The sequence below is a fragment of the Bradysia coprophila genome (genome assembly GCF_014529535.1).
Source record: "Bradysia coprophila strain Holo2 chromosome X unlocalized genomic scaffold, BU_Bcop_v1 contig_20, whole genome shotgun sequence".
In the NCBI taxonomy this organism is placed as follows: Eukaryota; Metazoa; Arthropoda; class Insecta; order Diptera; family Sciaridae; genus Bradysia; species Bradysia coprophila.
In genome coordinates, this window is record NW_023503307.1 from 3646108 (window position 1) to 3673804 (window position 27697).

Consider the following 27697-nt stretch of genomic DNA (forward strand, 5'->3'; position numbering starts at 1 on the left):
ATATCAAACACTATAGTCAATACTTTGAACAACATAAGTAATAGATTTAATGATTATGTGTTTCTAAATGGTGAAATATGACGTACTGCGGAAAAACAAAGGTCTACCTGATTAGTACGTACTGATCAATTTACGATATATTTAAATACTGCTCAACAATCGATATGTACAGACTCAACCTTTCCATTCTCTGCTATGGGATGACATTTATGAATGGTATGTATGGTCTCTATTTGCAATGTCCAAATGAAATTGGTCCATTAAATAGTCTTTTACGGAAGTTTCAATATTTCCCTCAAATATTTTTGGACTAACTAGTTTACCGTGATAAATGTAGCAAAGTATGGATTGCGAGGCTAAACCAATAACATTAAAATTTTGCAGATAAATGTAATGTATCAAGTTTAAAGGGTATACTGAGTCTGTACTACACATAAAATGTTGAAATTTAAACCATAGAAAATAGTATGAATGCTTACCGCACTTGGTAAAATTGTAAAAGTAGTCTAATAATGATAAAGGTAATTTGATTTACAAATGCAATGTGCCCAGATATGGCCACAAGATCTCGAACTGATGCGAACCAACTGATAAAAATACTTTAGTTCGCAAATTTAAACCTCAAATTCTATCTTTTTTACTGTTATGCTTAAACGTTCTATTATGGCTGAGATTTGTTTACAAGCCAAGCCAATGATGTCTTAGCGTTTATCCGTCATTTGAACATATTTTAAGTTTGTGTAAGGTTAGTCAAGCCCATGGATTCTATTATTTACTATTTCATCAGTTAACGAATGGCATATACAACAAAAGTAAGGAATGGACTCAGAGTAAATGTTTTTTTTTAAACTACATTAATTGAAGTAACAGACAAGATAAATATCTAAATACAGAAAGGTGACATATCGCAGAAATTTCATTGACTTTTCCGACGTATCAAAAGATTTCCATTGACAACGAAATTTCAATGAAATTTCATTTTTTTTGATAATTCGCTAATTGGACATGTCACCTTTCTGCAGTTAGAATAGTTATTCAAATAGTCTTATTGGTTTGCTTCTTGTGCGTGTGCCTGGGAAAAAGTGATCACGAAAGTATAACACAACTGAACAATATCTTTTCGTACAATTTTTATTTTTTTAATTGGATGGCAACTCACTTTACGTAGATAATATGTACTGAAAAGTAGAACTGTTCTCTCAAAGTTCAGCTTTATAAACGGTGATCTATTGTATCGAAAAACAACACAACAATAAATTAAATGTATAGTTGTTTGAGCGGTTCCTTTTAATTCCTTTTAATTAAGATTAGCTTTTCACATTTACTTAACCACACTACTCAATGAAAATCATGCCGGAATATGATAAACACCTCAACGACGAACCAAATTCAAAATTAAAACAGAACATGAAATTAACGTTCAAATTCATAACCATCCAAAATTTAAATCGTCTTCACAATGAGTTGGACAATTAATTTATGTCGAAAGTTTTTTTTTTAATTTTTACAAATAAAAATTTCAGTCGGTAAAAGTTCTATTTTAATCGTTGTTGAACGTTTCTTTTTGGCATACTTAAGCTTTTTACCAACAAAATTAATATTATTTATGCGCGCGCAATACAAAACAAACACCCGCACCGCATTATATATCACTTTAAACAACCTTAATGCAATCCTTCACTGTTAGCATCATTCGATCAACTGACTTCTGAAGTGGTGTTGCAACTTCCATAAATAAAAATCATGTTGTATACTGAAAAGCTTTGTGGTTCGTTTTTTTTTTTTTTGAAATAATGTTGCACTTGGAGAATTGTAGGTATGCGAAACGGTAGACAAAACGAAAAATTGGAAGAAAATTTTGAACATTGCGTAACAATAATCGTAACTTTTCGTGTGTGCAACAAGAAACTATATAGCCTTCGACAAAAGCTAAGCGTAATTTTAGTACGAACGAATTTGAAAACAATTGGTGGATGGATTTTCATAAATAAAGAGATTTAATAATGACGTCCTTTGCAGACTCGTAGACTCGTTCTCAAGGTAGTCTACATTTTCATTAGTGGTTAGCTGATATATAAGATTTTTCTATCTTTTCTATTAAACGTTAGGGTCAGAATCTGATGATGTTCTTTTATCCACTAATACCTATCAACAAGTGTTGTTATTTGAATGGTTCTTTGTAACTCATTTATGATAAGAAAATCAAATTATCAGTAGTGAATCAGTAGTCGTCTTTCATGAACAAAGACTACAAAAACCAACGCAATTTCGGTCATGTAATTTTATAAAGACAAACCTGACCTGAACTAGTTTTATTAAAACCTGGCAGGTCAGGTTTCACGTATTCCTGAAATTTTCATACAATACCTGAAACCTGGACTGACAGGTCGACCATGGCGATTATTCTCAGGTTTCAGATTAATTCAGGTCTAAATCGATTTTTATCAGGTTTAGGTTAAAACAGGTTTCAGTTAACTTAGGTCAGGTTCAGGTAAAATCTGACCTGTTTCGAGCCGTATTAGATATGATATGACAGATTCGCAATGCCTTGTCATGCTTTAATGTGGTGGTTCAACAATGTTTTCATCGAAAAGCCATTCGGAAAATAATTTAAACACAAGGCAGACCTCAAACTTTTATAAAACAGCAGAAGTATAAGAAAGGATAAACAAAAGAATCTCGCCATGAGAATGTTAAAAAAATCAAAATTGATAAGTATGATTAACTAGACGATTTAGATCATTAAGAACTTCCTTCTCTTACGTTAGCATTCAAGTGTATTGAACACATTTTTGATATTATTCGATTATTTACGATTGTACAACTATGTCCGGTATCATAAATTTATTTTCATTGGCTATAATATACACAATTCTCAATAATTCAATAATAATAATATTAGTTATTACGTTGAAGAGTTCAGTCACATATTGTGCATCCAGCATTGGAAATTTATTATTAATTGCAATTTTTTTCCTTCTTATAGTATTTGTTAAACAATAAATATTTATAAGTAAAAATAAAAATATTTTATTTAGGAATGGTCAACCGCTTAAAATATTCCAGTAAACGTCGATATCTTATATGTCGATGAATCTATAAATCATATGAGCAAAAAAATTATGTTTTCACATTATGGCACGTGGAATATCCACTTTTGTTACAATAAGAAATGTTGCATTCTTTCGGTATGTTATTGGTTCGATAAAACATTGCAAAAATGTTGCAACTATTGTGGCAAAAAAAACTGTTGATAAATTTTTAGGGATTTATTTAAAGGATTTATGGTCCTACAACAATTTACGTTCACAAATATATCGTATAATGCAAAAATCATTTTTGTCTCATGCTTTTCTTATTGTGGTATCGGAATTTATAAATTTAAAAAAATATATCGATTGTAAGTAGCAAAACATTTTTATATTCAGGGAGATCAAAAACGTCAAATTCTCTCACCAGATAGAGAACGAGAACAAAAACAGTTTTTACCACTTTTTCAGTTGTGTCAAGTTTTATTCGGAATATAACTTTGTGCTCCTGAATATAAAATAGTGTAAATAAAAACAAACATTTCCGAAAAAGTTTATGTTTCTCGCACCGTTTTGATCCGCTCTATCCTCGGTATTTACCACCTGGATCAAAAATACACCTTTTTGTCTTAAGTGAGATAATACACTATTCTATTACTAAATCGTTTTTACTAATTACACTAGGCAACACAGGTCATGTACAGGGATGGTGACATAGTGCGTTGGATAGGTCTTGGTGCCCTGAATACGGAACACACCTCCGTTCGTCCCAGTCACGTCTGTGTGGAGACGTAACCCATTAGAATATATGACAATGAAAGTGCACCGATTCGGTTGGCCGTTAGTGTGGTAAGGTATTCGGACCTCCTGAGTTCAAATAACAACTCTATTGGTCTCGATCACCTATCTGTGGTTCAGATCGAAAAAAAAAATTAACCACACAGTCAAAAAATATTCCTGGTCTGAACCACAGATGGGTCACCGAGATCAATAGAGTTGTTATTTGAACTCAGGAGGTCCGAATACCTTACCACACCAACGGCCAATCGGATTTTTGCAATTTTCTACTTTCAAAACATTCTTTTTCTCACTAATAAGCACTACGAGCCATCTTGATATTCCGGCATTGAGTGGAGTTAAAGTCAGTATCTACCTTTTAGAAAATGTTCTTTAATTTTCTTTAGTTTCCCTAAACTTTCTCGAAAATTTGAGAAAATTGAAAAAAAATGTAGAGATAGACTAAAGCTGTAGCAACGTAGCTGTGTTAACAATTTTCCTAGATGTTAAGTCAAGACACCTAAACAGTAGTTACCGTTTAGACCATCCAATGGCAATTGTCTAGTTTCAGGTAACTTCTACAAATTCGTAGACTGCTGAAAAGTTAGCAGGGAAAATTTAAGTTTCATAACCAGACTGCTTAAGTTCAAATTACATGGGGCTCGCCGATTTTACTACTGAAGAAAATTTCGAAAAACTTTCATTCGCAAAAGTTACCCTCACTTCCCAAAATCATACTCATGAATTACGAGTCCCGCATCAAAAAATCTACTCGAGCCTCGTTTATTTTTGGCCGCCGACTTCTTTGTGACTGCAACTGATCTGTATAAGTTTGGGATTTAGAAATAATTTGTATTTTATATAAAATACTTAAATAGAACTCAAAATAAGTTTTTATTTTTTGTTGGTTTCATGCGTTTCTCTCGTTCTATTCGTTCCACATGTATTCTTCCATACAGACACATGTTGCTGTCATATAGAAATCGATGTGGAACGAATAAAACGAATTAGCCCACAAAAAATAAAAACTTATTTTGAGTTATGTTTAGAAGTTTATACGTTGCAACAGGACATGAACATTTCCATAATTTCAAATTTTGGTTTTAAGTTTGCACATACCAACTCTAATTGTTGATCTTAAGCATTAGTATGAGATTCGAGTTTTATTATTTTCAAAAATGCTGATATAAGAAGAGATGAAATCTACAAATTGGAATTGATTGTATGTCTTTATTCTACAGCACTTTTAATTCGAGTTTCCATTAGTTTCCACGAAAGAGAAAAAGAAAAAATCTATATATTCTACATCCTATCCGGAGACTGTCAGCACCTTTTCTCAACTTTGTCATTTTTATCCATTGCCAGGGTGGGCTCAGAGGTAGTCCAGAGGGGGCTCAGCCCCCACTAGCCCCCCCGTAGCTACGGGCCTGAAGTGCGTAAGTAGTGCGTAAATTAATTTTCATATATTTACGCTATAGTGCGTAAAACGGCGTTTGTAAAAAATGAGGATCTCACTGCTGTACATAAAATCTTGTTGCTAACTATTTATCAATAGTATTTTACATGACTAGTAAAGTAGAGTTTTCGTGTGAATTTTGTTGATCCGAGGCGAAGCCGAGGTCAATAAACACACGAAAACGAGACTTTTCATTTTTATCCCGAGTTATGCAATGGATTTTACATGCTGAGGGCGTCGAAAGTAGTGCTTGAAACATGAAAAGTACGGTTTTCGACGCATGTAGCATGTAAAATAGCTGTTATCTACTGTAATGTCAAAGTATAATAATAATTGGTACCACTGTTTCAGTATCTAAATGTAGTAAATTTACACAATGACAGATCCGTTGACATTATATTCCTAATATTTACCCACTGATTCTTTTGGTATTGTAGTATGTGCTCGTTATGGCTGACTACGGCGTTTTGAATGAAAATAATGAATCTTTTGACTAAAACAGTGTGAATTTGTGGTGATTTTGACATTACAGTAGATAAAATCCTGTTGCTAACATGTTAGTAAATTGGGTTTTTGAGCATACTTTGTGTTGACGAACTCGGTTCGCTTGAATAGGCAATCTGACATCTAGTGCGCAAAACAGCCCCATTCACTAACTAGTTAACAAAATAGCTATTTTACCACTAGAGCTGTCTTAAAGTCTATCTCTGTCCAACGTTCCGTACCCAATGAGGATGTGAAATTGATAATACGAGGGAAGTAATTTCATAATTGCGAGTGTTTGTGCATGTTACAAAAGTGTAATGAGTGACCGAAATCGAATATTATTAAAGCTAAAGCAAACTATTTCTTACAATGTGACACATACATTTTTGATGAAACAAATGGCTGTCAGCATCGTACTCAACTTACCTTCTACTTTTACAAAAATTTCTTTGAAACTAAATTCGTTCGAGTTTACTTTTGATGAAGTTGAAAAATATTATGTTTAACGTTTAACGTAACTTCATTGTTATCATCTGTATGTACAAGACGTTTTTAGTTCATATTATAACGTTGAAGAACAAACACACCAGTCTTTAATTCGTAATTGCCCGATATTCCCTAAACATTTGGGGGTCAATTGCTAGACTTGTGTTGCTATCCATATTTTCGTTATTTTACGTCCGGTGGCGTGTTGGAGAGGATGTGTGTAGGATTCAGATGAAAAAGAAATTCCAGCTACTTCATAAAACAGTATTTTATCTATCTAGAACGATAATCTCGAGCTTATCTCCCTAGGGAGTTTTTACTTATCTCGATATATCTTTTCTCGACAGATAAAATATGGTATGCACCTATTGCCAGACTGGTATTTTGACGTGTAGGCATTATTGCCCACGCCTTCGGCTCTGGCAATAATGTCCTACACGTCAAAATAACAATCTTGGCAACAGGTACATAATATATATTACATGACTAGGGATAAAAAGATGAAAAGTAGAGTTTTCGTGTGAATTTTATTGATCCGAGGCAAAGCCGAGGTCAATAAACACACGAAAACGAGACTTTTCATTTTTATCCCGAGTTATATAATGGATTTTACATGCTGAGGGCGTCGAAAGAAGTGCTTGAAACATGGAAAGTACGGTTTTCGACGCATGTAGCATGTAAAAAAATATTTTAGTAACATCACTCACTCCATACGAGAGAGTTTTTTAATCGAAAAAGTAACATAAGCGAGTGGTTTTCCATTAAATCGATTGATCAATTTTGTTAACTCCTATTAAATTGAACATAATATTTATTATGATTAATAATAATAATTCAATAAAGAATGTACCTCGATGCTTGAAAGTATAATATCATTTTATGCATGGGCATTTAGCACATTTTCATTAAAATTATGGTAATTGATCCCAATTATGAGTACTTATGGTAATTCTTTACTTTGCTGTTAATGTTAAAATTAACGCAGTCTAATGTAAATTCACCTTTTTATAAAGCGCATGTGTTTCTGTCCGATGTAACTTTTCCAGCCGATAAAATATTTTTACTCTCGCTTGCATTGATTTTCAGTAACCAATTCAATAAAAATCATAAATGGACGGATTTCCTCTTGTTAAAATAATTAATTGTTATGACAAAGAAAAGAAGCGGGTTTCTTTTCAATTGTCTCTAAGAATAATAATGATTCAACCGATGGTTTGGTCTCTTTATATTGGGCCCATTTTGCGTTCATATTTACTAAATGTGGAGGATGAAATCTACCTTTGCAACTTATTCTATTACTAAACAATGTTTTCTGTTTAGAAAAACATGTGAAACAATGGAACGAAGCTAATACTTGTTGTATGTACTTATCCGTACGTTGTGTACCAACGCACTTCAAGCAAAAGTGGTACTCTAAATAGGGTACTGATACTTGACAGTGCTCCATACAAAAATTTACACTGTAAAAAGAGTGGGGAGAAAATTTCATACAAAATAGTACTCTATTTGGCAGCTGTCATTAATAACACTTTTGCATGAAGTGCGTTGTGTGTACGCATATAATGCGTGTTTGATGTAAAAAGTACATGTGACACGTATAAGATTACGCATAACGCGCAGCTCATGATATACGTATACCCACGATTATAACGTCCCAACATCGCTTTAGATACATATTTTTCTGTATGTAGTAAGTAGTAAGTCCAGCAAACCATAGAAGAGGGCAAGTTTCCTGAAAACAGACCTGAACTCTAATTCTTTTATTTGTCAGCCCTAATTTTTTGGACAGCTACAAGTAACCGAACCCCGAAAATATTATTCTCCTTTTTATGATGAGAGGGAAGTTCCCAGCTCGAAGCGAAATAGGATACAAGAAGCGCCAGGGAAATTTAGAAATAAATTTGATTCAGCTGTTTTCAGCTGCGGTTTTACCACTAACACGCACAATTTCATCTCATAAAGACGTACAAGCACTTTTTACTGAAAAACAGCTGAAACAAAATCGTGTCTAAATTTCATTGACTTCGAAAAAATGCCAACAGATAGGAGCGTCAAAATTCATTTTCTCACTGTTTGCATTAGAAAAACATTAGGTCCATGAGTATTTAAGTCTGCAATATGCCTTTTTTAATGATTTTTACGCAATCGTTCATCCGTAAAGACCGTGCAGCAGAAAATGTCACAAAAATTAAGTGCCACTCGATATGAAATGAAGGACATAAACTCAACATAAAATGTGAAACTGAAACATATTTTTTTTGCAACCATAAAATACCGAAATTCGTGTAGCTAGAGTCTTGCGTGTGCTCCGCACGTTTCACATTTAAATTAGTGATTGTCGCCCTATATAAATGTTTCGATCGTCTCGATATAAATACGATACAGTTATGGCTACAACGGTTTAGAAAAAGTTCATAAAAAAATATTGCCATATCGTAATATACATCCTTGGAAAGTTTTAATATTTATTTTTTTGTAACTTGCGTGAATTGTACAGTGTTTTGAGCTTGAAATCGGTTCGGTTTTTAGCAAATTTTAAATTGAAGGTAAACCGAATATTTATTATTCCGTACAAACTGTTGTACACGTACAGCTCATGTTTAATTTAACGGACATTTCAGCGATATCTACTTAAAGAATGATAGGAGTAAAACTTTCCTTAATCACCATGATGTTCATCTTCTTCTCGGTGTTTTCTTTTAATTTTTTTTTTATACAAAAGCATAAAATTACCGCGTGTGTGCTAAAGGTCCCACCTCATGTGATTGGTTCATTTATCAAATTTGCGGCAATAAATTAAATTTCGATCACGTTAAGTTTTATGTGTGTATATATATGCAACCTATGCAAGTAAGTATACATAAGCGCCATATAAAATCGAATCGGCAAGCTCAACGGCTTAAATTGGTTTTATAATTTGAATATTTCGAACAAGAAACCATTTTACAGTTAAATTATAATTAGTGATACATTTTATATTGGATGTTCCTGTCAACTAATTTAGACTGTGTACAATAAGAGTACAAATCCCGGACAGTATACAAAAAAGAATATCTATCAAACATTAGCAGCCAGCAACAACTGTTGCTTGTATATAATATACAAAGTATTATAAAGACAGCAATTTTTTGTTGTTGTTTTATCTTTACTAAACTACGCGGTCACTTGAAATTCAAGAAACGCAAATATGAACTGAGGCTACGAATTGATAGTTTTTTTTCGTCTTCGTCTTTTGTTTCGTTGTTGCTGATCTTGCTAATGCTGTTTGGTACTGATGATAGGTGCCGACAAGATATATAAATCGTGTGAAATTCGGGTAACATAGTGCAATCATTTTGGAATTGGTAAAAGAGAGGCAAGGAGCGCGATGTGTGTTATATTTTTATATGAAAAAAAAAAAACGATTCAACAAAACAAAAAGTAAAAATAAAATATTATCGTTGAATATAATCGATTGGCATATTTACAGAGATTTTTAAAAAAACGAAGTTATGTATAACCGCTGATAGATATTAACCGCATAAAGATAAATGCAGACAGCGCTGTAGAATGATTTGAACGTAAACGAGATGTTGACCTCTAAATTAGGATTAATAATGACAATACTAACTTACGCATACCTATGTATTAGCCGGTAAAAAGTGTATTGTTGATCCATTAGACTGTGAAAGAATTTCATAACAAGCGAATGATATGGATGTAAAATAGAGATTTTTAGTGTTGACCAAATTGACATGTCGAAAATGCACTTTATATTTTCACTTTTACACTTTTATAATTAAGCTGAAAAATATATACTTTGTCGACCGGCATAGACTTTTCTAATAAAACTTAAATTTTTACGACCATATATTTACCTGAGCATATTTCGTTGATACACATTTTTTTTTGCTTTTGTGGGTATGATATTAATTCCTTTCGAAATCTGTTTCACATATTTTATTGGCGTTCGCCGATTCATGCATGCCGAGAGTGTTGTGTTTTTTTTAGATTTTTATGTTTCTCTGAATAAATTATTTTAAATTAATTTACGGTTTTATGATGTAAACAGAGAAATAAAAGTTATGATCTCTCGGTACGTTGTTAAACATTTCAGGGAAGAGGAATTTAAAACATTCATTTATTTGGTAGGAGGTAACGTGTAACTGTTCCAATTATAACTTCTTATGAAAACATATGCATGTGAGAAAGAATTTCAACAAGAGAATAATTTACTGTCGATTTGCAATTTTAATGTACTCGACAATTTCCGATTTTTAATTGAATCAAATAATGAAAGTCATTTTTCACATTTCATCGCACAAATATTTGTTATAATGTCCAAAACTTTGAATCAGTTGTTTTTCAGCAATAATTAATTAAATTTATCAATACTTTTCATGCCTTGGGCATAAATTTCGGAATTTTTCTGGTAATTTAAGCCCTCAGCATGAAATGTTGTATACGCGTCTGTTGTGAACGGTTTATTTTAGGCACTTTCGCTTGTCGCCCTCACTTCATTCGGGCTACAACTAGCCAAATTGGGTAAAATATACCACCACATACACGTAAACAACTAATGTTTAAACTCGATAAGTACATCCTCTACACGGTTGGTTCGGTCAAAGTTATTTCTCGTGAAAACAGTTTTTAGCAAAGCATAGTAAACGTTAGTAAAACCGATTTTTTACTGGCTGCGCCAATGGCAGTGCGCAGTGCGCCATGATTGTGAGTAATCTTTTAAAATAAAAACAAAAAGTTGCGCAAAGTCTCTGATAAGGTCAGGTCTATCTGAAACTTTCTTGAACCTGATTTGCATGAAATATTCAAATGGCAGGTTTTAATAAAAACAGTTTCAGATTATGTCAAATTGTTTTTCTCAAACTAACTAGACCTAACCTGGATTTTTTCGATTAAGCTGGTTTGTGATTTGTTACCGCTTTTGCCTTATTTCGAGCTTTAATGCTGAGCAATTTTCACAAAACTTAGCAAATTGTAAATTCAATAAAATGTTATAAAGGGATTAATTGGTACCTTACTTTCTTCAATTATCTCAGGTATCTACTATTAGTGCTTTACAAACAGCAAGTGTGCAAGTTCTTCTGTTTTAGCAATTATCTCATTAACCTTTTACATACTTTTATAAACTTACGATTCGCTAAAGTTATTCGTGTGTAAAATGGTATAGTCATCTTAAAACACTGTAACAGTATCTCTGTCACCACGGCCTGAGAAGAAATAGTGTTTTTGAACTGCATATTACGACAACACAACAAAAGGCGAACGCACTTAGTTAAGAAAAAAATAATTAATCAGCTACAAACTGTTTTACTGTAAAGGGCATTGTTAATTATAAATCGTTATAAAAATTGAACGTTAGAACTAAATTTTTACTAGACCCAACCACCATCTAACTAAAACGATATATATTCATTCCGGAGCCGTTACAACTTCGTCCGTAACACCATCACTATTATTCGAGTCTGTGCTAGTTGTTTCATTTGTTCCATCATCAGGAACCTGTTCCTTATCATCAGCGCTTGTGTCAGCTGCTTGAGCAGCCACATCTTCTGACATACTTTTCGTAGTTACTGTACTCGTTGGTGGCGCCGCAATTGTAGTCGATGTGCTCTGTGTTGTGATTGCATCGACTTCAGGTGATGGTATTCGATCTGGTGCTGGAATGGTTGGCGTTGGTAGCGGTGATGAAGGCGTAACTTGTTTATTACTTTGAGTTGACATCTGTATTGGTATCGTTGATTCAGTGTCTCTGTTACTGGTTGTGCAATTGTGACACACAACGGATAAATTGCAGTTTATACATGGTACTAAAAGTTAAAAAAAAAAATCCTCATAATGAGATATTACGTTACAATCGTAAAGACATCGTTTGAGTATATAAGAGGTTACCGGTTATAGTGCTATTATCAAGTTCATCCGACTCATCGCTCTCACTTAATGCATCCAGAAAATAGTCAAAAATATCCTAAATAATTTCTCGCACATTTAAGTTACTGAATTTAAAATGATAAATGTTTCTCACCAAGTGTTCAACTTACATCAAAAGAGATGGCACGAACATTCTTAACAGTGGAATTTACTATTAATATCCAACAAAGAATTTGTATTGAATGTCTAAAGATCATGTTGAAATGTTACAAAAATATTTCGTTTAATTTCAACTGAACAGTCTCATGCAGTCCAATAAAATGTCGGATTTCAGGAAATATTTAACTAATTGGAGCACCAGTTTTTCGCTTTATATACACTTTGCATAAATGCATAAAATCAGAAACACTATTTTTTTATAGTTTGAAACTTTTTCCTTGAATGGAAATTGCTTCGTTACGTACATCTATTCGAACACGCATAACTAATTATGTTGTTCCGAAATCAGAATCTTCCAAAAGGTTCATCCATTATCATCACAACAAATGTTCTATCCTTTGGTAGTGTTACAAGAAGGTGGTGGGTTCCGAAGAAAAATCTATTTTCTTCAATATCTTTCACTAAGGACCAATGTTTCAAAAGTTTAAAAACTAAAAATATTTTGGTTACCGTTTTGCATATGAAAGCATTAAGGCCAGTTCATGTCGTCTTACATATTTGCGATATATGCGACCATGAACTGGCCTTAAGTAATTTTAATTTACTAAGGAGGGAATATGCCTTTTCCCTCACTAGAAAAAAATCTTTCCCTCGCTCGTAAAGTAAGACTACATATGTGAAATAATTTGATATGTGGTATTCACTGGTACAGTAATGTACTATTTCCTACCCTTCATCGTCATGCAAAAAATGTCAAAAATGGTCGAACAATCTTCTCCATTTTATGCAGTGACGCAAAATTCAGTCTAATGTGATCAAAATGAATTAATACATGAATTCCAATTCGTTAAACTTTAAAAATGGAATGAAATCCTCTGGAGATTCTCCAAACCTTCAAATTGTTTTTTTTGCACTGTTCAAAGTATGAGAAATCAAATTGAAATTTGGAAATAAAATTTTTGTTGTACGCGCCCAAATGAGATTCGAACCCGAGACCTCTTGCGTATGAAGCAAGCGGTCAACGATCTGAACCACCGGACTTTAGTCTAACGGTCGGTGTGTCCGAAGCAATACAACATCCAGAATAACTTCAAATGGTAGTTACACAAAAAAAGTTTCAACTTCTTGATATGTTGAAAACACTAAGCCAGTCAGTAAAGACGAAGGATCACTGGACAGTGTGGCATACAACTGTAAGACACTGTAAAAAACAGTTTTATACATAATAGTCTCGAAAATAGTACTCGATAAAAGTCGGCTACGATCACTTATGTTGAAATAGTTGATCAATCAACGCATTTCAAGTATAGTGTTACTATGAATAGAGTACTGAAACTGGACAGTGTATCAAACAATTTTTGGCACTGTAAAAAAATGGAACACATTTGCATTCAAAATAGTAATTGACAGCTGTTATTAGAAAAAGTTTTGCTTGAAGTGCGTTAATTAATGGCTTGATGAGCAAATTCTACTTTCTTAAGTAACTATTTTTCGTCGTTAGGAATAGAACTATCGGATTTCTCTACATGTTTTCGTTGGGAATGGTATCAACTAGACGGTTGAGTCAACAATGTACGTAAGTTCTATTTTCTATATGCTTGGCCACGACTTTGTCATAAAAAATATATTGCAAATAATACGATGAGAATTTCGATAGTAGAAATACAATTGTTTTCTTTTGTTTATTTTATCAACTGAATTTCGCAATGATTCTATTTTATTTTGAAGCTTGCAATCCTCAGGCAAGAGTTGCAAATAATAATTTCACCCGAGTTGCGTAGTAATGCATCTACTTATTTGATGTCGTTTGAATGGATAATTTTCATTGATTGGCAGATCGATTAAAATTTTCTCGCACGCTAACGAATTATTATGTTGAATAAAGACTCAATTTTTTGTAAATAAAAATCTTGCTGAGTCCAGAGTTCGAACCCGCGACGCCAAGAAAACGATGAAAAGTAGAGTTTTCATGTGAATTGTGTTGCTCCGAGACGAAGCCGAATCTTACTGAATGTTCAATCGCACTGAGAAAAAAGATTACGTCTGACACGTATAAAGTGTGGTAAGGAAGTTATACGCCAGACACGTATGCGTGCTAACGTACGACACGTTTTGTTATACATACGTCTGGTATAAAATACGAGTGGTATGTTTCTTACCTTAGTCATCGTATATATTATATAATGACTATGTATGGAACTACGTGTCGTGTGTATAACTACCTGACCACACTTTATACGTGTCAGACGTAATCTTTTTTCTCAGTGCGCGAATTTTATTTGCCCTTTTGCTCATCAGACGTGCATATTATTGATTTATGAGCTGATGGTTATTCAAATTGGATTTTTGAATGTACAGTAATTAACATCACCAAAATAGTGTTATCGACTTCAATAAATCAGCGTACAGTGTGAACATCATGGCATTTAACTTGCATGGATGGCTGACAGAACCAAATTCTACTCGAAACCCTTGATGTCAGTGATAATTTTCAACACAATTTTTCAAATATTCACCCGTCTGGTCATATGATTACATAATGATGTGCAAGAAGAATGAACGTCAAAAAGAAGAACTATCGCAATGTCATTTGTTTATTACAAAAAAAAACTTTTCGTTTGAGAATCAGCTGTTCAAATATTTCTTGTTTGTTCATCATTTACCGTTGCACAAATTGTTTCAATAAGCCGAATTCGACTCACACGGCGATAATCAATAAATTATCATTTTTCACTGACATTTAAACGATGCATCAACCGAATGGTGATATGCCTTCAACATCCAACCAGCACAATAATGCGGACTTCACTGACGACATTGATCTGCCCAATTTGGTGGACTCGGATGAACCAGAACTCCGACAATTGGACGACATCGACGAAAAAAAGAGTGTCGTCGCCAAGGCTGATATATTGAGCGTCATACTAAGTAAATACGGTGACGATGGCATTAAATTGGAGGAGAGTTTTCGGTGAGTAGAAAATTGTTTTTCAATTGGTGAATCTCCTGTTGTGACCATTCCTAAATCATTCAAGTTTGTACAAAATCGAATACAAAGATCTTGCTTCATTGTCGGATAATGATCTGAGACAGTTCGGTGTTGCTGACGCACAGAAACGACGGCTCATCCTGAACGATTTTTCCGAAATGCTTCATCAAAATGACCACTATGACAAGTGAGTGATTATTTGCAGGATATATCAAAGAGTCGGTCAATTATTGTCCCAAAAAAATTGATTTGATTAATTCTTAAAGAGAGCTTGACCAGTTGAATTTAGAGGAGTACGGATTCGATGGATTGAATAACATAAGAAAGCATTTGTATTTCCTAAAATTGGCAATCACCGGTTCATTGCTCAAATTGGAAATGCATCCAGCCGAAGATATTTACGTGTCAAACGAATTGAACGCATCCGAATTGGTGTTGAGAACCCTGGAGGAGATGAAGAAAACGTCCAATGTGATGGAAAATCAATTACTGAGATTATCAGCTGGCAAGGTATTAGATGAGCCATAATTTTCCTACGATCACCGAGGTTTGTTTTCGTGAAATAATTTTTCTTTTACTTTTTAGAAATATATCAAAAATGAGATGAAAATGTCCAAGAGATTTAATTGTTGGAAATTGTTTTTGATGCTTGGTGCCACTGCAATCAGTAGTGTCATTTTGATCAAATACTACCGTACCAAAGTGTTTAAATTTTAGATTTAAATCATAAGATAACATTTTATCACCCACGATGCCATTAAATTCGAATAAGAAACAGGAAAGAAAAGAAATTATATTTTTGTAGATGATGTTGGTGTTAATCAAAATGAATTTAACATAAAAAAAGTTAAAGGATCTCAAAACTGTTAATTTTAAGGAAGAAATTATAGAACGTTGAAGAAAGTTATTGAGAATTGAGAATATTTTTGTGAAGATTATTATTATAAAATCCGGACATTTCGGAAGTGATGAAAACTTGTCGTTAAATAAACTCAAAGATAAGTTACCGATGGACTATGTTTGCTTTTATCAAGGAATAATGCGATTCAATTGGCATATAACATTCGTTCCGATTTTATTTTTCGTGACTTCAATTTACCATTGTTTTCATAACTAAGGCTCAGAACAGGTCAGGTCAACTGGTCCATCTGAATTTACCTGCAACCTGTTTTGACCCGAACCATAAATCCATAAATTTTTACCTTACCTTAAATATAAAAATTAGGCCGACCTGTCAGGCCAAATTTCAGGTCAACCCGACATTTTTAACAAATTTGTTAGAGAATTTAATTTTTTTTTTTAGATCAGGTCAGATCAGGTTTTCTCATAAAAAGTACCTAAACCATGGCTTACTTTAGAGAATTTTAATTCCGAAAATTGTGAAAAAATTCCGAAAAATTCTGAAATAATTTTTCGGAATTTTTCAGAACTTTTTCAGAATTTTCGGAATTAAAATTCTCTAAAGTAAGACCTGTCCTAAACTGACCTGAATTTTCAGGTCCTATAGTCTTTTGACCCTAACCGGAGTCTAGAGTCACATCACATTGTAACTGTTTAAAGTAATTTGCCTAGATCGAAACTCTCCAATCATAATTATCGACGACTCATTTCTCTCGAAAAAGTCCTAAAAACTAAGCACGCACATCGATTCAGAATAGGTCCCTCAAGAGCAATAAAAACGGTTTGGTTCCATCCCCATACAAAATTCTTCTTTTCATTAAATTTCGAGGTCGAGGTCGACCTCGAGATAATTTTCAAGACAACAAACTGATTTTTCCCACATGAAACACTTTGTGGTTGGTTGGTATAGTTAGTATGGCGTCTCACAGTGTTTCAAAAATCCAAAAAAACAGCATTGGAATAATCTCACGGAAAAATCAACCGATTTTCGTGAGATTCTTTTTTTTGTTGTGTAAGGAATAGATAGGAGTATAAGATAGAGCACAAAGAAGTTCGATACCCCTCACGTCACGGCGCTGGCACTGGCCCAAAGTCAAAACATATTTCGAAAATACGAAAAACGTCCCCATTTGTCAGTCAGTTCTTTAAGCAGGTCTTGTTTAGTGTTGCAATTTTATGAAAAAAAAAAGAATTTTGTATGGGGAAGGAACCCGACCGATTTTTTTGAATGCTGAGCTGCAATATGTCCCTGAATCGATGTGTGTTATTATTGATCGTATGACAAAAAACGTACATTTTCTTACAGCTTTTAACATTCAAAAGTATCGACATATTATACATTTCTTATTTCTCCAACTTCTCTCATTTCTACATAACGAGCATATGGAGAAATGAGAGAAGTAAGCAAAATAAGAAATTTATAATGTGTCGATACTTTTGAATGTTAAAAACTGTAACAAAATTCTTTTGAAAGTTATCAAAATTCACTCGTCTGGCTAAAAAACCATAAACACATTTCAAAACGAAAATTTACATAAAGTACTTTCACATTCAAATGTCAATGTTTAAATCACGAATCCAATCTATTGAGAGTATTCAGATCACCGTTGAATTTTCGAAGTGGGCAATCCTGCAAGATATGCTGCATCGATTGAATGACGTCATTTCTACAATCACAGTACAGAGAATCTTTGAATTTCCATCTGTACATTTGATGTGTGTTAAAAAAATAGTTTAAGAATAGACATATTTAAGGAATTAAATTCTTAAAAATTCCACGAAAATTTCTTATTTGTGGAATTTTTCGATTATTCAGGATGTGAAAGATTCAATGTCTCTGGTCCCAGTGTACCTAAAAATCTTATTGCAAAATGTCGACGGTAGAACGGTTATTGGAATTTTTAAAATTATTGGTATAATCAGACTGCTGGAATTGTTTGCGTCTTTGGAATCAATTTTGATTTTTGGTTTAACAAAATGGACAGTCGGGTAACCAAGAATCAAGATCCACAAAGCAGTCTCAGTTAGGATGTTGTAAAACTGTCCATATTATAACAGTGACAGTCAATTCGTGTAAACTAAAATTTATTCAAACGGAAATTTAATATTTAACGATGAACAATGATCTCGATTTATTTGCATCAACCGTTAAACATTTTTCTTAAGATGCCCGGGGTTTTTACCAACTACATTCAATCTCACGATTCATGTACAGATTTATCGATTATAACCATCCAAATTGGGAGTGTCCACAAAATCAACCGTTCCGTTGTCTGGTGCCTTTTGCAATTCGATCAGCACAATTTTGTTCGTTCCAATCGATAGCAACTCTTTCGGTACATATACCGTAATTTGCGGTCCAATAACGGGCCAATATCGACCCAAATTGAAACCATTCACAAAAGCGATACCCTTACCCCATCCAGTGGTGTCCAAGTACGTATCGTAAATTACCGGATCGTTTATTTCAAATTCACCATGGAATAGTGTCGGACCATGTCTTATGTAGGCTCGATACGGCATACCTTTGTAGACCGTTTCCGCTCCATTGGCTGAATCGCTTATCACACTGTCGATGTCCTCATGATTTTCGATCGGGAAACCGGTTATCGTCCAATCGAATATCGGCACATCGTTGATTCGCACTTCGCCGATAATTCCTTTGAAATCGTTCGGGATGTTGTAGTTGATACGGCCTTGATTTTCCACAAAAATTTGTAAACGCCTTCCGACGTTGGCGTTTATTGGAATTTCGTTGATTTTATTTTCGCGAGATAGAATTCCAATAAAAATCTGGAAAACAGAGACAAACAAACCCGACAGTATCAGCTGGATGCAATATCCAAAAAAAAGTTCTCACCTTGTCCACGTAAATGTAAGCTCGATCTCTTATTTTGTCGATCTTCAGCGTACTCGGATCACGCAAAAATACCGGCAAATTGGCTTCGTATAAAATGAAACCGGAATATTGATTCAGAGCTTCAAACGTCATAGGTGATCTACTATGCACGGGCGTTCTACCCATGTGTCGACGCGAAACGTTTGACGATAATACGGTAACAGGATGTAATTTGACTGTGCCCAGCGACATTTTGGGTTCCTTTCGAGGTAGAGGAATATCTGGCAGTGGGAAAAACTCTCCAATTATGTCACGTAGAGCATAGTATTTTGGTGTCGGGTCACCAGCCTCGTCCAACGGTGCTAGGTAAATTATTGAATTTTTTTTTTTGGCTTCATTTAAAAACGAAAATTTACTCTACCGTCATAGTCATAGGAAGTTACATCGGCGTTGAAAGCTCCAGGTCCTCCATCATTAGCGCCTATATTGTATTGATGAATGTGCAAATATTTCGTCTCATTATAGACAAAAGTAAAATTCCTCTGACTTACCAGCTGTAAATCCAAAGTTGGTACCGCCAATGAACATGTAAAAATTGACACTAGCGTTATTAGCAAGCATCTGCCTAAAGTTTATTGAATTAGAAACAACGCCTCGATTCAATACTATTTTTATATCAAACCTAAACGTTGCCACAATCTTCCTCGTATCAACACGTTGCATTTCCTCCTGCCAATGTGTCAACCATCCAGGATAATACTCCGAGTTGACCAATGGTCCATTGGGCTGCAATTTCCTCAGCTTATTCCAGTACGATTCAGCGACATTAGCTTGGCAAAAATGATGAAATTAATTTGGAAAAAGCAAACTTATGCAAACGTACAAGCCCCGAAGTCTAATGTTGCAAAAACACCGTCTATCTTTCCACATCGCACCTGATCCGGCCCGTCATTGGTGAACAGAAGTGCTTTGCCATTCACATACTTTTCTGTTTCATCGCGGATCCAGTTCTTGTAATTTGTATCACATCCGTATGAGCCGTACTCATTTTCGACTTGTACCATTATTATCGGACCGCCATTCTCATAAAGAAATGGTTCCATTTTTGGCATCAATTGTTCGTACCATTTGCTAACTTCGTTGAGGTAGTCTATTGAAAACGAAAATAATTCAAATTTTGAAATGGTGAATTATGACGAAGTCGCTACCTGAATCATATTTTCGTAGTTGAATTCGTGGATACTTATGCAGTAGCCAGTAAGGGAATCCGCCCTGAAATGATTCAAAAGACAAAGAGTTAGTGACAAAATGAAGAGACTCTAATCACACATCTCATACCATATCCCTTTCTGCGCAAATGTATGGTCCTGGTCTCAAAATGACATACAGATCTTCCGCTTCCGCAAGTGTGATGAATTTCACCAAATCAGCTATTCCATCCCACACGTAGACGTTGTCTTTCGGATTATGCAGTGACCATTCGACGTAAGTACTAACAACGTTCAGTCCAGCCGCTCTCATCTTTCGTAGAGTTCTAGCCCAGGTTTGGGGCAGTGCTCGGAAATAATGGAATTCTCCACCAACATATTTGAATGGTTTTTCATCCATGAGAAATTGGTTGTTGGGGAAATCGATTTTAAATGTGCGATTTGCAGTCTAAAAATCAACAGGCCAATGAATAAATAGAGTGCATTCCACGCAGAAGGGTGGACTGAATGGACTAAAGTACGGCCCCTGACGATTCCACTGTTATAAGTTCATAACATCTGAACAAAACTTACTGAGTAATTCACGTTCCCATTATCAATTAAATTGCAAGGTAAAAGTATTATCGACTCATTAAACATAATGTTAATTTTACCACGCATCTAGTGCAGAAACACATTTCCTATTTTTGTGGCTGTACTCAAGGTTAGGGGTATTAGTGAATTACTTCCGAGGTTCCAAGTTGTGTATTTGATAAGTGGGGTGTTACAGCCCGACCCGAAGGGGAGGGTTGTATTCCCCACTTGTCAAATAACAGCTTGGAACCTCGTAAGTACAATGCTTTACGTGATTAGGCAATGTAAATGAAAATGAAACATGCCGTAACACGTAAAAATATTTACATACAATTTGAGAAATAGCTTCAAAAGGTTTTCGTTGAACTTGTAGCCATAAATTGTTTGTGTAAATAAAAAATTACGAAAATCTTTTTAGCTTTTCCACGCTTTGATACCATCACGTGTGTAAATACAGCGAACATGATTTTTTTCTACACTTTAATCAATGAACGGTCAATGAACGGGATAACCTGTTCGTTATCACCTGTTTTATAGTATTGAAATTGGTCTCGTTAAATCTAAAAGAAACAATCAATCAGTTCACCGTATCGGTCAGTGTATTCAAATTGTAATTATTTTTTGAACACACACAAAATGGAGAGATATATTTGTGGACTTATTTTGTTGTCAGCAGATAAATTCTTTAACGAAGTGTTCTCGGAGAAGGCGATTTTTTGCACAGAATAATGAAAATACAGTCGATGTCAGTGAAATGTGGACATAAAGCTTTAGCTGGTTTTCAGCTGGTCCACAGCCACCCATACAAACAAGTCCTTATACGTCTGCATACGAGTGAATTAATTTCATCACGCTCGTGGTAGTGGTAGGACCGTAGACAAATTATAATTACACTTAGGTCTAATGTTCATTGTAACTCTTGTCTCTCGTGATGAACTTCACTTGCCGTCAAGAGATTGAAATTTGATATTTTCGAAGTGCTTATACTGTCATACGGCAATTCATCTGTTATCGATAACGACGACATAAATAATGAGAAGCTGTGTAATATACATTAAATGTTAAAAAAATGAAGTACAAGATTTAAAATAAACATATTAAATATTTTGATCGATGGAAGTAATAGACCTGATAATCCATTTACGCACTCCTTTGATCACACTGCTGTGAATTTTTGTAGGACAAGTACTATTTACTAACTAATACTGACGAGTCGACCTTGATGGGAAAGTTTAAATATGAAATTTTATTGTAGCTCGCAAATGTGGACGGGACTGTATAGTTGTACGAGACCACATTTTATGTAAATTTTTTTTTATGTGGTTTACAAAGTGTTTGTATTGTGGTGTTGCAAAATGTGAAAATGTTTAATGATGATATTGCCCTGTTCATTAACTTCTCACAGGGTAATGTTCTTGAGTTCATTATTGTTTCAAAAACGTACGAGTCACAAAGTAATTAAAATCGGACAACAATCAATTCGTTCGTGATTAAACGGTCAGATTTTCCTCAACTACTTACTTTGCGCATACCATAACCCACAGCGACTTAACAGACAAATATTATGTGTTTTTGTTGTTAATAATAAACAAAGAACAGCACACTATAATACTTGTCCTCTTTAAAAGTTTTGCAAATATTTGATTGGTCTGCGGAGAATTACAAATATTAATTCAACGAATAAAGTCTGCTACATTAAACATTTAATAGCAATGATTAATCGTATATTCATATCTAGTGTTCAAGAAAGTAGAGCATAGAAAATCGAAAAATTTTAACAAATTTCACTCAACAGTTGCAAAGGAGAGTTGAAAATTGCACCTGTACAGGGTAACGTTGTCTCCAGGTGCAATAGCTGCCATAGCTGTAGCGTCAAGACAGTTGTGGGACATGATGTACAAGAAGAATCAAATTATAGCGTAAGTTTATTTCAGCTGATTATTATTATGTTATGCATGCTTATGCGGTTCTACCACTGCCAAGTAACATGCCTGTACTTCTAAGTCCGTTTAAACAGACACTCATAACCAGTTTTGTTTTCAAATCAGCTAAAGCAAACTTAGGCTGAATCTGATCACCCTTTACTGTAGATTACCTAGAAACAAAACAACCCGTTACAGGTGAGATTTTCAAGGTGATCCTTTCCATTTTTTATTCGTCCCAAAATCGGAAACTAAATAAAATTAAATTTCAAGAAAGGTCAGGAGGGATTCTTTTGAATTTCGACTGACCGAAATCGGCGCTATTTTGTCCGGGACTTTTTTATATATGCCTAGTTAGGCCTTGGTGCCTAGGCCCCAGAACCAGTCTCAGATATTTTTGATCTTCCATACCTGGCTGGTTGTAAGTGGCCAAAAGTCGAAAAATGAGGTTTCGTAGTTCGGATTTCATTTCCGTAAGGTGGCGAGGACACGGGCGTGTATGGGTTCGTTGGAAAGCTGAGGTCAAGTACTCCTGGGGCAAATATTAACTTCATAAAATTTGATGATAATCGGCCGAAAATATGACTTCTGGAAAATTACTCAGAATCGATGGAACCTCCGTGAACTTTGATGAGAGCTGTGACCTCACTAATGCAATTATTTGATTAAATTATTACTTATTATGAATGTGGAGGACCTCAGCTTTACAGCGATACGCATATTTACTAGTTTGGCGGAGTGAAACACACGGTTTTCATCAGTTACGTAGTCACGTACCAATAGACATATATAAAAAAGTCCCGGAAAAAATAGCTCCGATTTCGGTCAGTCGAAATTCAAAAGAATCCCTCCAGACCAAATCATGTAAAAAAAATGATATGCAAAAAAGGCAGTTAGTCGGCAGTGGTGTTGTGGTATTTAAGTCTCATTCATCGTCTCAATTTAAATTCAAAAACAGGTTCACTGATAGAATATAGATATGAAAATTTAAATGAGATTTCTCAATCTGTCGAAATGAAACGTCTTCGTAATAAAGAAATTCGACCGATTGATACCCGTTTAACGATTCATTTTTACTTAACTCAAAACAAATTTCTTTTACTTACTTCTATGCGATTTGAAGCATTTATTATCTCACTGCGACTGATATGCGGTAATGTGCATACTGCTAATGCCAGACACGACAAAACTATTGCACCAATTTTCGATTCCATTGTCACCTACTCAGAATGTCGATTTTAATCTGTTCCAAATGCCTACTTTTGAATGTCTGAAAAATTATGGTAAACAAAAGATAACCGTTAAGAAATCCAACTTGTTTTTGTTTCAAAAAAATGTTCTGAGTCAACATTATCATCAACTAATTAGGTAATGTAACTGTGATGGTCTAACGCACACAGCATATTTGCAAACGTAAATATTTGAATATTTTTTCATCGTTTATCAGACGATACTGTGTTTATTAATCGAAAATGAAAATCTAATTACTTTTAATTAACGACGTTTGTCATTAGTATTCAAAAATAAGTAACACACATGGGACTGCAACATATAATGTACTAGCTGCAGGCATTTGATCAAAAAGTTAACTCAAACTTTAATGGATCCAAAATAATTCAGGAATTATAAACGTAATTAATTGAATCAACAACCAGTGTAAATGAGTGTCAAAGTTCATTCGAACTCACACCACAATAGATTTTTTTTTCGTAGCTAATGAATCGCAAAAATGAGTTTCCAATTACCTACTCAGCTAGATAACATATTATATGTCGTTTAAGTGGGATGATTGTCTCAAATATATCACAGAAAAAAAAACAACAAAAATTTTTTAAAAACTAATTCGACCTTTCCGAACGAAGTTTAAATACTAACTGAAAGAAAATTGAAAGAATGAATAAAGCACAAAGAATTTTAGGTACTACATTTAGCTTCTCTACATGTCGTACGAACTGAAAGGTATATATTCTTAATGAGTGTCTTCGTTTAAGATCGAATAGTGTTTCAAAGCAACATAAATAATTGTTGCAGTGCTTCGGACCAAAGCCTTCGATACCCAATAAAAGACAGCCATTAGAAGAAGTGTGTGTCATTTGCATACATTACAGTCTGTTAGCCGTATGAAGGTGTTGGTTTTTACACCAGAATCTCAAAATTAATTCTTTGTCTTTAATGCATTAAACTCCACAGAATTGATATGCCAAATATAAGACTCTGATGCAGTTTCTGTGATTCTTCTTTCCCCTAAGTATTGGTTTTGTTTTACAGTTTTACTTTTGATTATATGCTCAAAATCCTAGTATAAATGCGGAGTTCAACAAGTAATCATTCAACGGTTAACCCTTCACAGACGACAATCATGTCACTAACAAAATTATCGAATCTTTGACTTCTTTTGATCCAAGATTTAACTTTTGTGTCTGTGTCTGTATACTCTTATGAGTATTGTAACGTTTTCATGGTTTTCTAACGATAGTTACTCCTTTCGCCATCTCAGCTAGGAAATAATTAGACAATATAATTACTATCAATCAATCAAGTATGTGTTTTGACAAGAAATCTAGTACTTCGATTGTTTTAACATGTATTACGTTTCCATATACAAGAGAAAATAAGCACAGTTCATCGTCTATTTTTGACGCTGGTGTCGTTTACAGATAGAACAGACATGTACACCGTCTGTGAAAGGTTTATTCAACTACTAACTACAAAAAATCAATAGTCGTTGGTCAATGTTGAATGAACTTTGATGAAAAATCGTTGATGATTTATATTAGGAAAACAGAACTGTGCGAGCTATTTGATTGCTTTTGGTGTATACGATCTATCAGTCGACGGTTTTTGTGTAAAGCTTGGATGAATGAAAGCAAAACAACGTGTGTATAACGAAGTACCTACCGTCTTGTATTTTCTATTCTTTTCATACTGTGGTCTCACACTTACTGTTGTTAACCAGGAATAAAGAACCACGAGAATATGTCTTCGTGGCGGCGGCTATACATTTATTTGCAATATTTATACAAGAAGCAATTTCATCGTTAAATTTCGTAAGTATTTTGGCATGGACAAACACGAAGTTTTAACACCAGGCTAGCATAATAAATTCAAATGTATCGCAGTGAGTAGATGTTTAATATTTATGAATTCTGAAAATCTGTTCGAATACTTATTGTTCTGTGCAAAATGTCGTTAAGTTTAGTTTGTTGGGTCAGAGGGAAACTAAAAACGTTTTTTTTTAATTCGAAATGGAAATGGAACTACGGATTTTTGTTTGCAGAAAACGTTTTGATTTATAAAACTGAACTAACTATACTACACAATGTTGTGTCGGTCGTGAAGAAAAAAGAAACCAAATCGACTATACCTCTAAGACCATTTTTTTCACGAAATTCCCAACTCTCTCAAACAAAGCTCATTCTTGTTTTTGATATGGTACCCAAAGCCAAGTAAACCCAGTCTTCAATGTATGAACAAGTATAGCTTTGAACACCAAACACTTTTTTTTGCAAACATTTGGTGGGACAATATCCATTTTCAGTAACCAGGCTGACATCAAAATGAATAGGTGAATTTTGTTCGTAGCGAAATCTACTCTAGTAGGTTTATCTATTTTATGGTAACAGGTGAACAAAGATTGTGACTGCGAAATAGAGAAATAGAAAAAGTGATTAGAAGTTGAATAGAATTGTTGTTGTACTTGTGCAGTACACACCATGTTATAACACATATATATGTGGATACTCTATTCATGTTCATTTGGCTAGAGACACCATGGTAGGAAATAATTGTGCTACACGTGAACAAACTATTAGTTTGTTAGGCGATATGTACAATTTAATTTTTAAGTTTTGATAGACCAATTAAGGGCCAAACGAACATGTTAGTTAGAGTTTTTTTTGCATCTTTTAGCAACGATAAAATCTAACACAACTTTCTAGGTCTAAGTACGTACAAGGTGCATTCCCAATTGCCCATATATTTACTGTATGCACGCCCAAAACCATTTAATTTACCATCCCCCTGATATAAATAAAAATTAAAATATTGAGTAAATGCTCGCACAATAAGTATAAACTTCACCTAGCGAGAATTTTAAGTTGTATCCGAGCAGCATAATGTTCAAATAAAATCGCATGAAAAGAATAAAATCGTATACAGTGCTTATACCAGTTTTCAAATTTGCTGATTCTGCGAACATATGCGTTATATATGTACACAATGTACAAGCAAAACCTTTTTGTAAAGATGAGGAGCATTTTTGCGAAATTATTATTACTTTGGAAATATCGCCGCCCACAGTCACTTTACATTTTTTTATCTCTGCATAAATATTCAGTCCTGGTCGACGGATTACATATAGTCCTTCAACAAGTGCAATACAAAAAAAAAACATGTGAGAAAACTGTGTTACATTATTGCAACACTTTACTTTCAATTTTACCATCGAAATTTGACCTTAATGCAAAGTTTCGTTATCGTCATTCTGTTATCCTCATCGTCTTCATTCTGATTTGCCACACTATGTGGCAGTACACGGTGTGTGTGTACTACCTACTCTACCTACTAACATGCAATGGTATTTTGTTGACGGTGTGTTTTCTTCAAAAATTACTAGCTGGTTTTATACGATTCGTTGATATGATCAAATGAAATTAATTTAGCAATAGATCCGAACCAGCAACCTGTTTTATTTGTGCTTGGTCGTCGGTCAGAGAATATTTTCATTTTATAAAGCGGAATATTTAACAAATCGGACGAAACGCAGTCAATCTCATGCTATAAACTTTGAATATGCAGTATTTGTGCGGCTCATTAATTAACCAAGATAGAGAATCATAGTGGAAATTGAATAACAACTTGGAATAACGTGAGCTAAGCCACCGAAAGTGTAGAAAAGATGATTTCAAAATGCAATACACAAGTACCTCCACCTCGCGATGTACAAAATGGTATATTTGTATGACACGGCTATCAGAAATATAAGAGTTTTGCATGCTGAGTTTCT

At 34.2% G+C, this 27697-nt stretch overlaps 3 protein-coding genes across 4 annotated transcripts; 1 reads left to right on the forward strand and 2 right to left on the reverse strand.

Moving 5' to 3' along the window:
• Nucleotides 1-11525: 11525 nt before the first annotated feature.
• LOC119068669 lies at nt 11526-12461 on the reverse strand. Its single transcript, XM_037172353.1, has 3 exons — nt 12273-12461; nt 12124-12199; nt 11526-12041 (listed from the first exon to the last, which is right to left on the reverse strand). Exons 1-3 carry the CDS (start codon nt 12357-12359, stop codon nt 11644-11646), a joined length of 561 nt encoding a protein of 186 aa, XP_037028248.1. The 5' UTR covers nt 12360-12461; the 3' UTR covers nt 11526-11643.
• Nucleotides 12462-14852: 2391 nt separating this feature from the next.
• Nucleotides 14853-16261, forward strand: LOC119068922. Its single transcript, XM_037172785.1, has 4 exons — nt 14853-15232; nt 15297-15437; nt 15517-15760; nt 15836-16261. Exons 1-4 carry the CDS (start codon nt 15009-15011, stop codon nt 15965-15967), a joined length of 741 nt encoding a protein of 246 aa, XP_037028680.1. The 5' UTR covers nt 14853-15008; the 3' UTR covers nt 15968-16261.
• A 1931-nt stretch (nt 16262-18192) lies between these two features.
• On the reverse strand, nt 18193-24584 carry LOC119068921 (beta-galactosidase-like). 2 transcript variants are annotated; one of them, XM_037172783.1, is made up of 10 exons: nt 24438-24584; nt 23799-23962; nt 20328-20645; nt 20198-20261; nt 19873-20139; nt 19672-19819; nt 19541-19614; nt 19411-19470; nt 19011-19351; nt 18193-18943 (listed from the first exon to the last, which is right to left on the reverse strand). In XM_037172783.1, exons 2-10 carry the CDS (start codon nt 23904-23906, stop codon nt 18368-18370), a joined length of 1956 nt encoding a protein of 651 aa, XP_037028678.1. In that variant the 5' UTR covers nt 23907-23962; nt 24438-24584; the 3' UTR covers nt 18193-18367. The 2 variants fall into 2 exon arrangements, with proteins under 2 accessions (XP_037028678.1, XP_037028679.1); XM_037172784.1 differs by lacking the exon at nt 24438-24584 and adding an exon at nt 24181-24312.
• Nucleotides 24585-27697: the final 3113 nt, after the last annotated feature.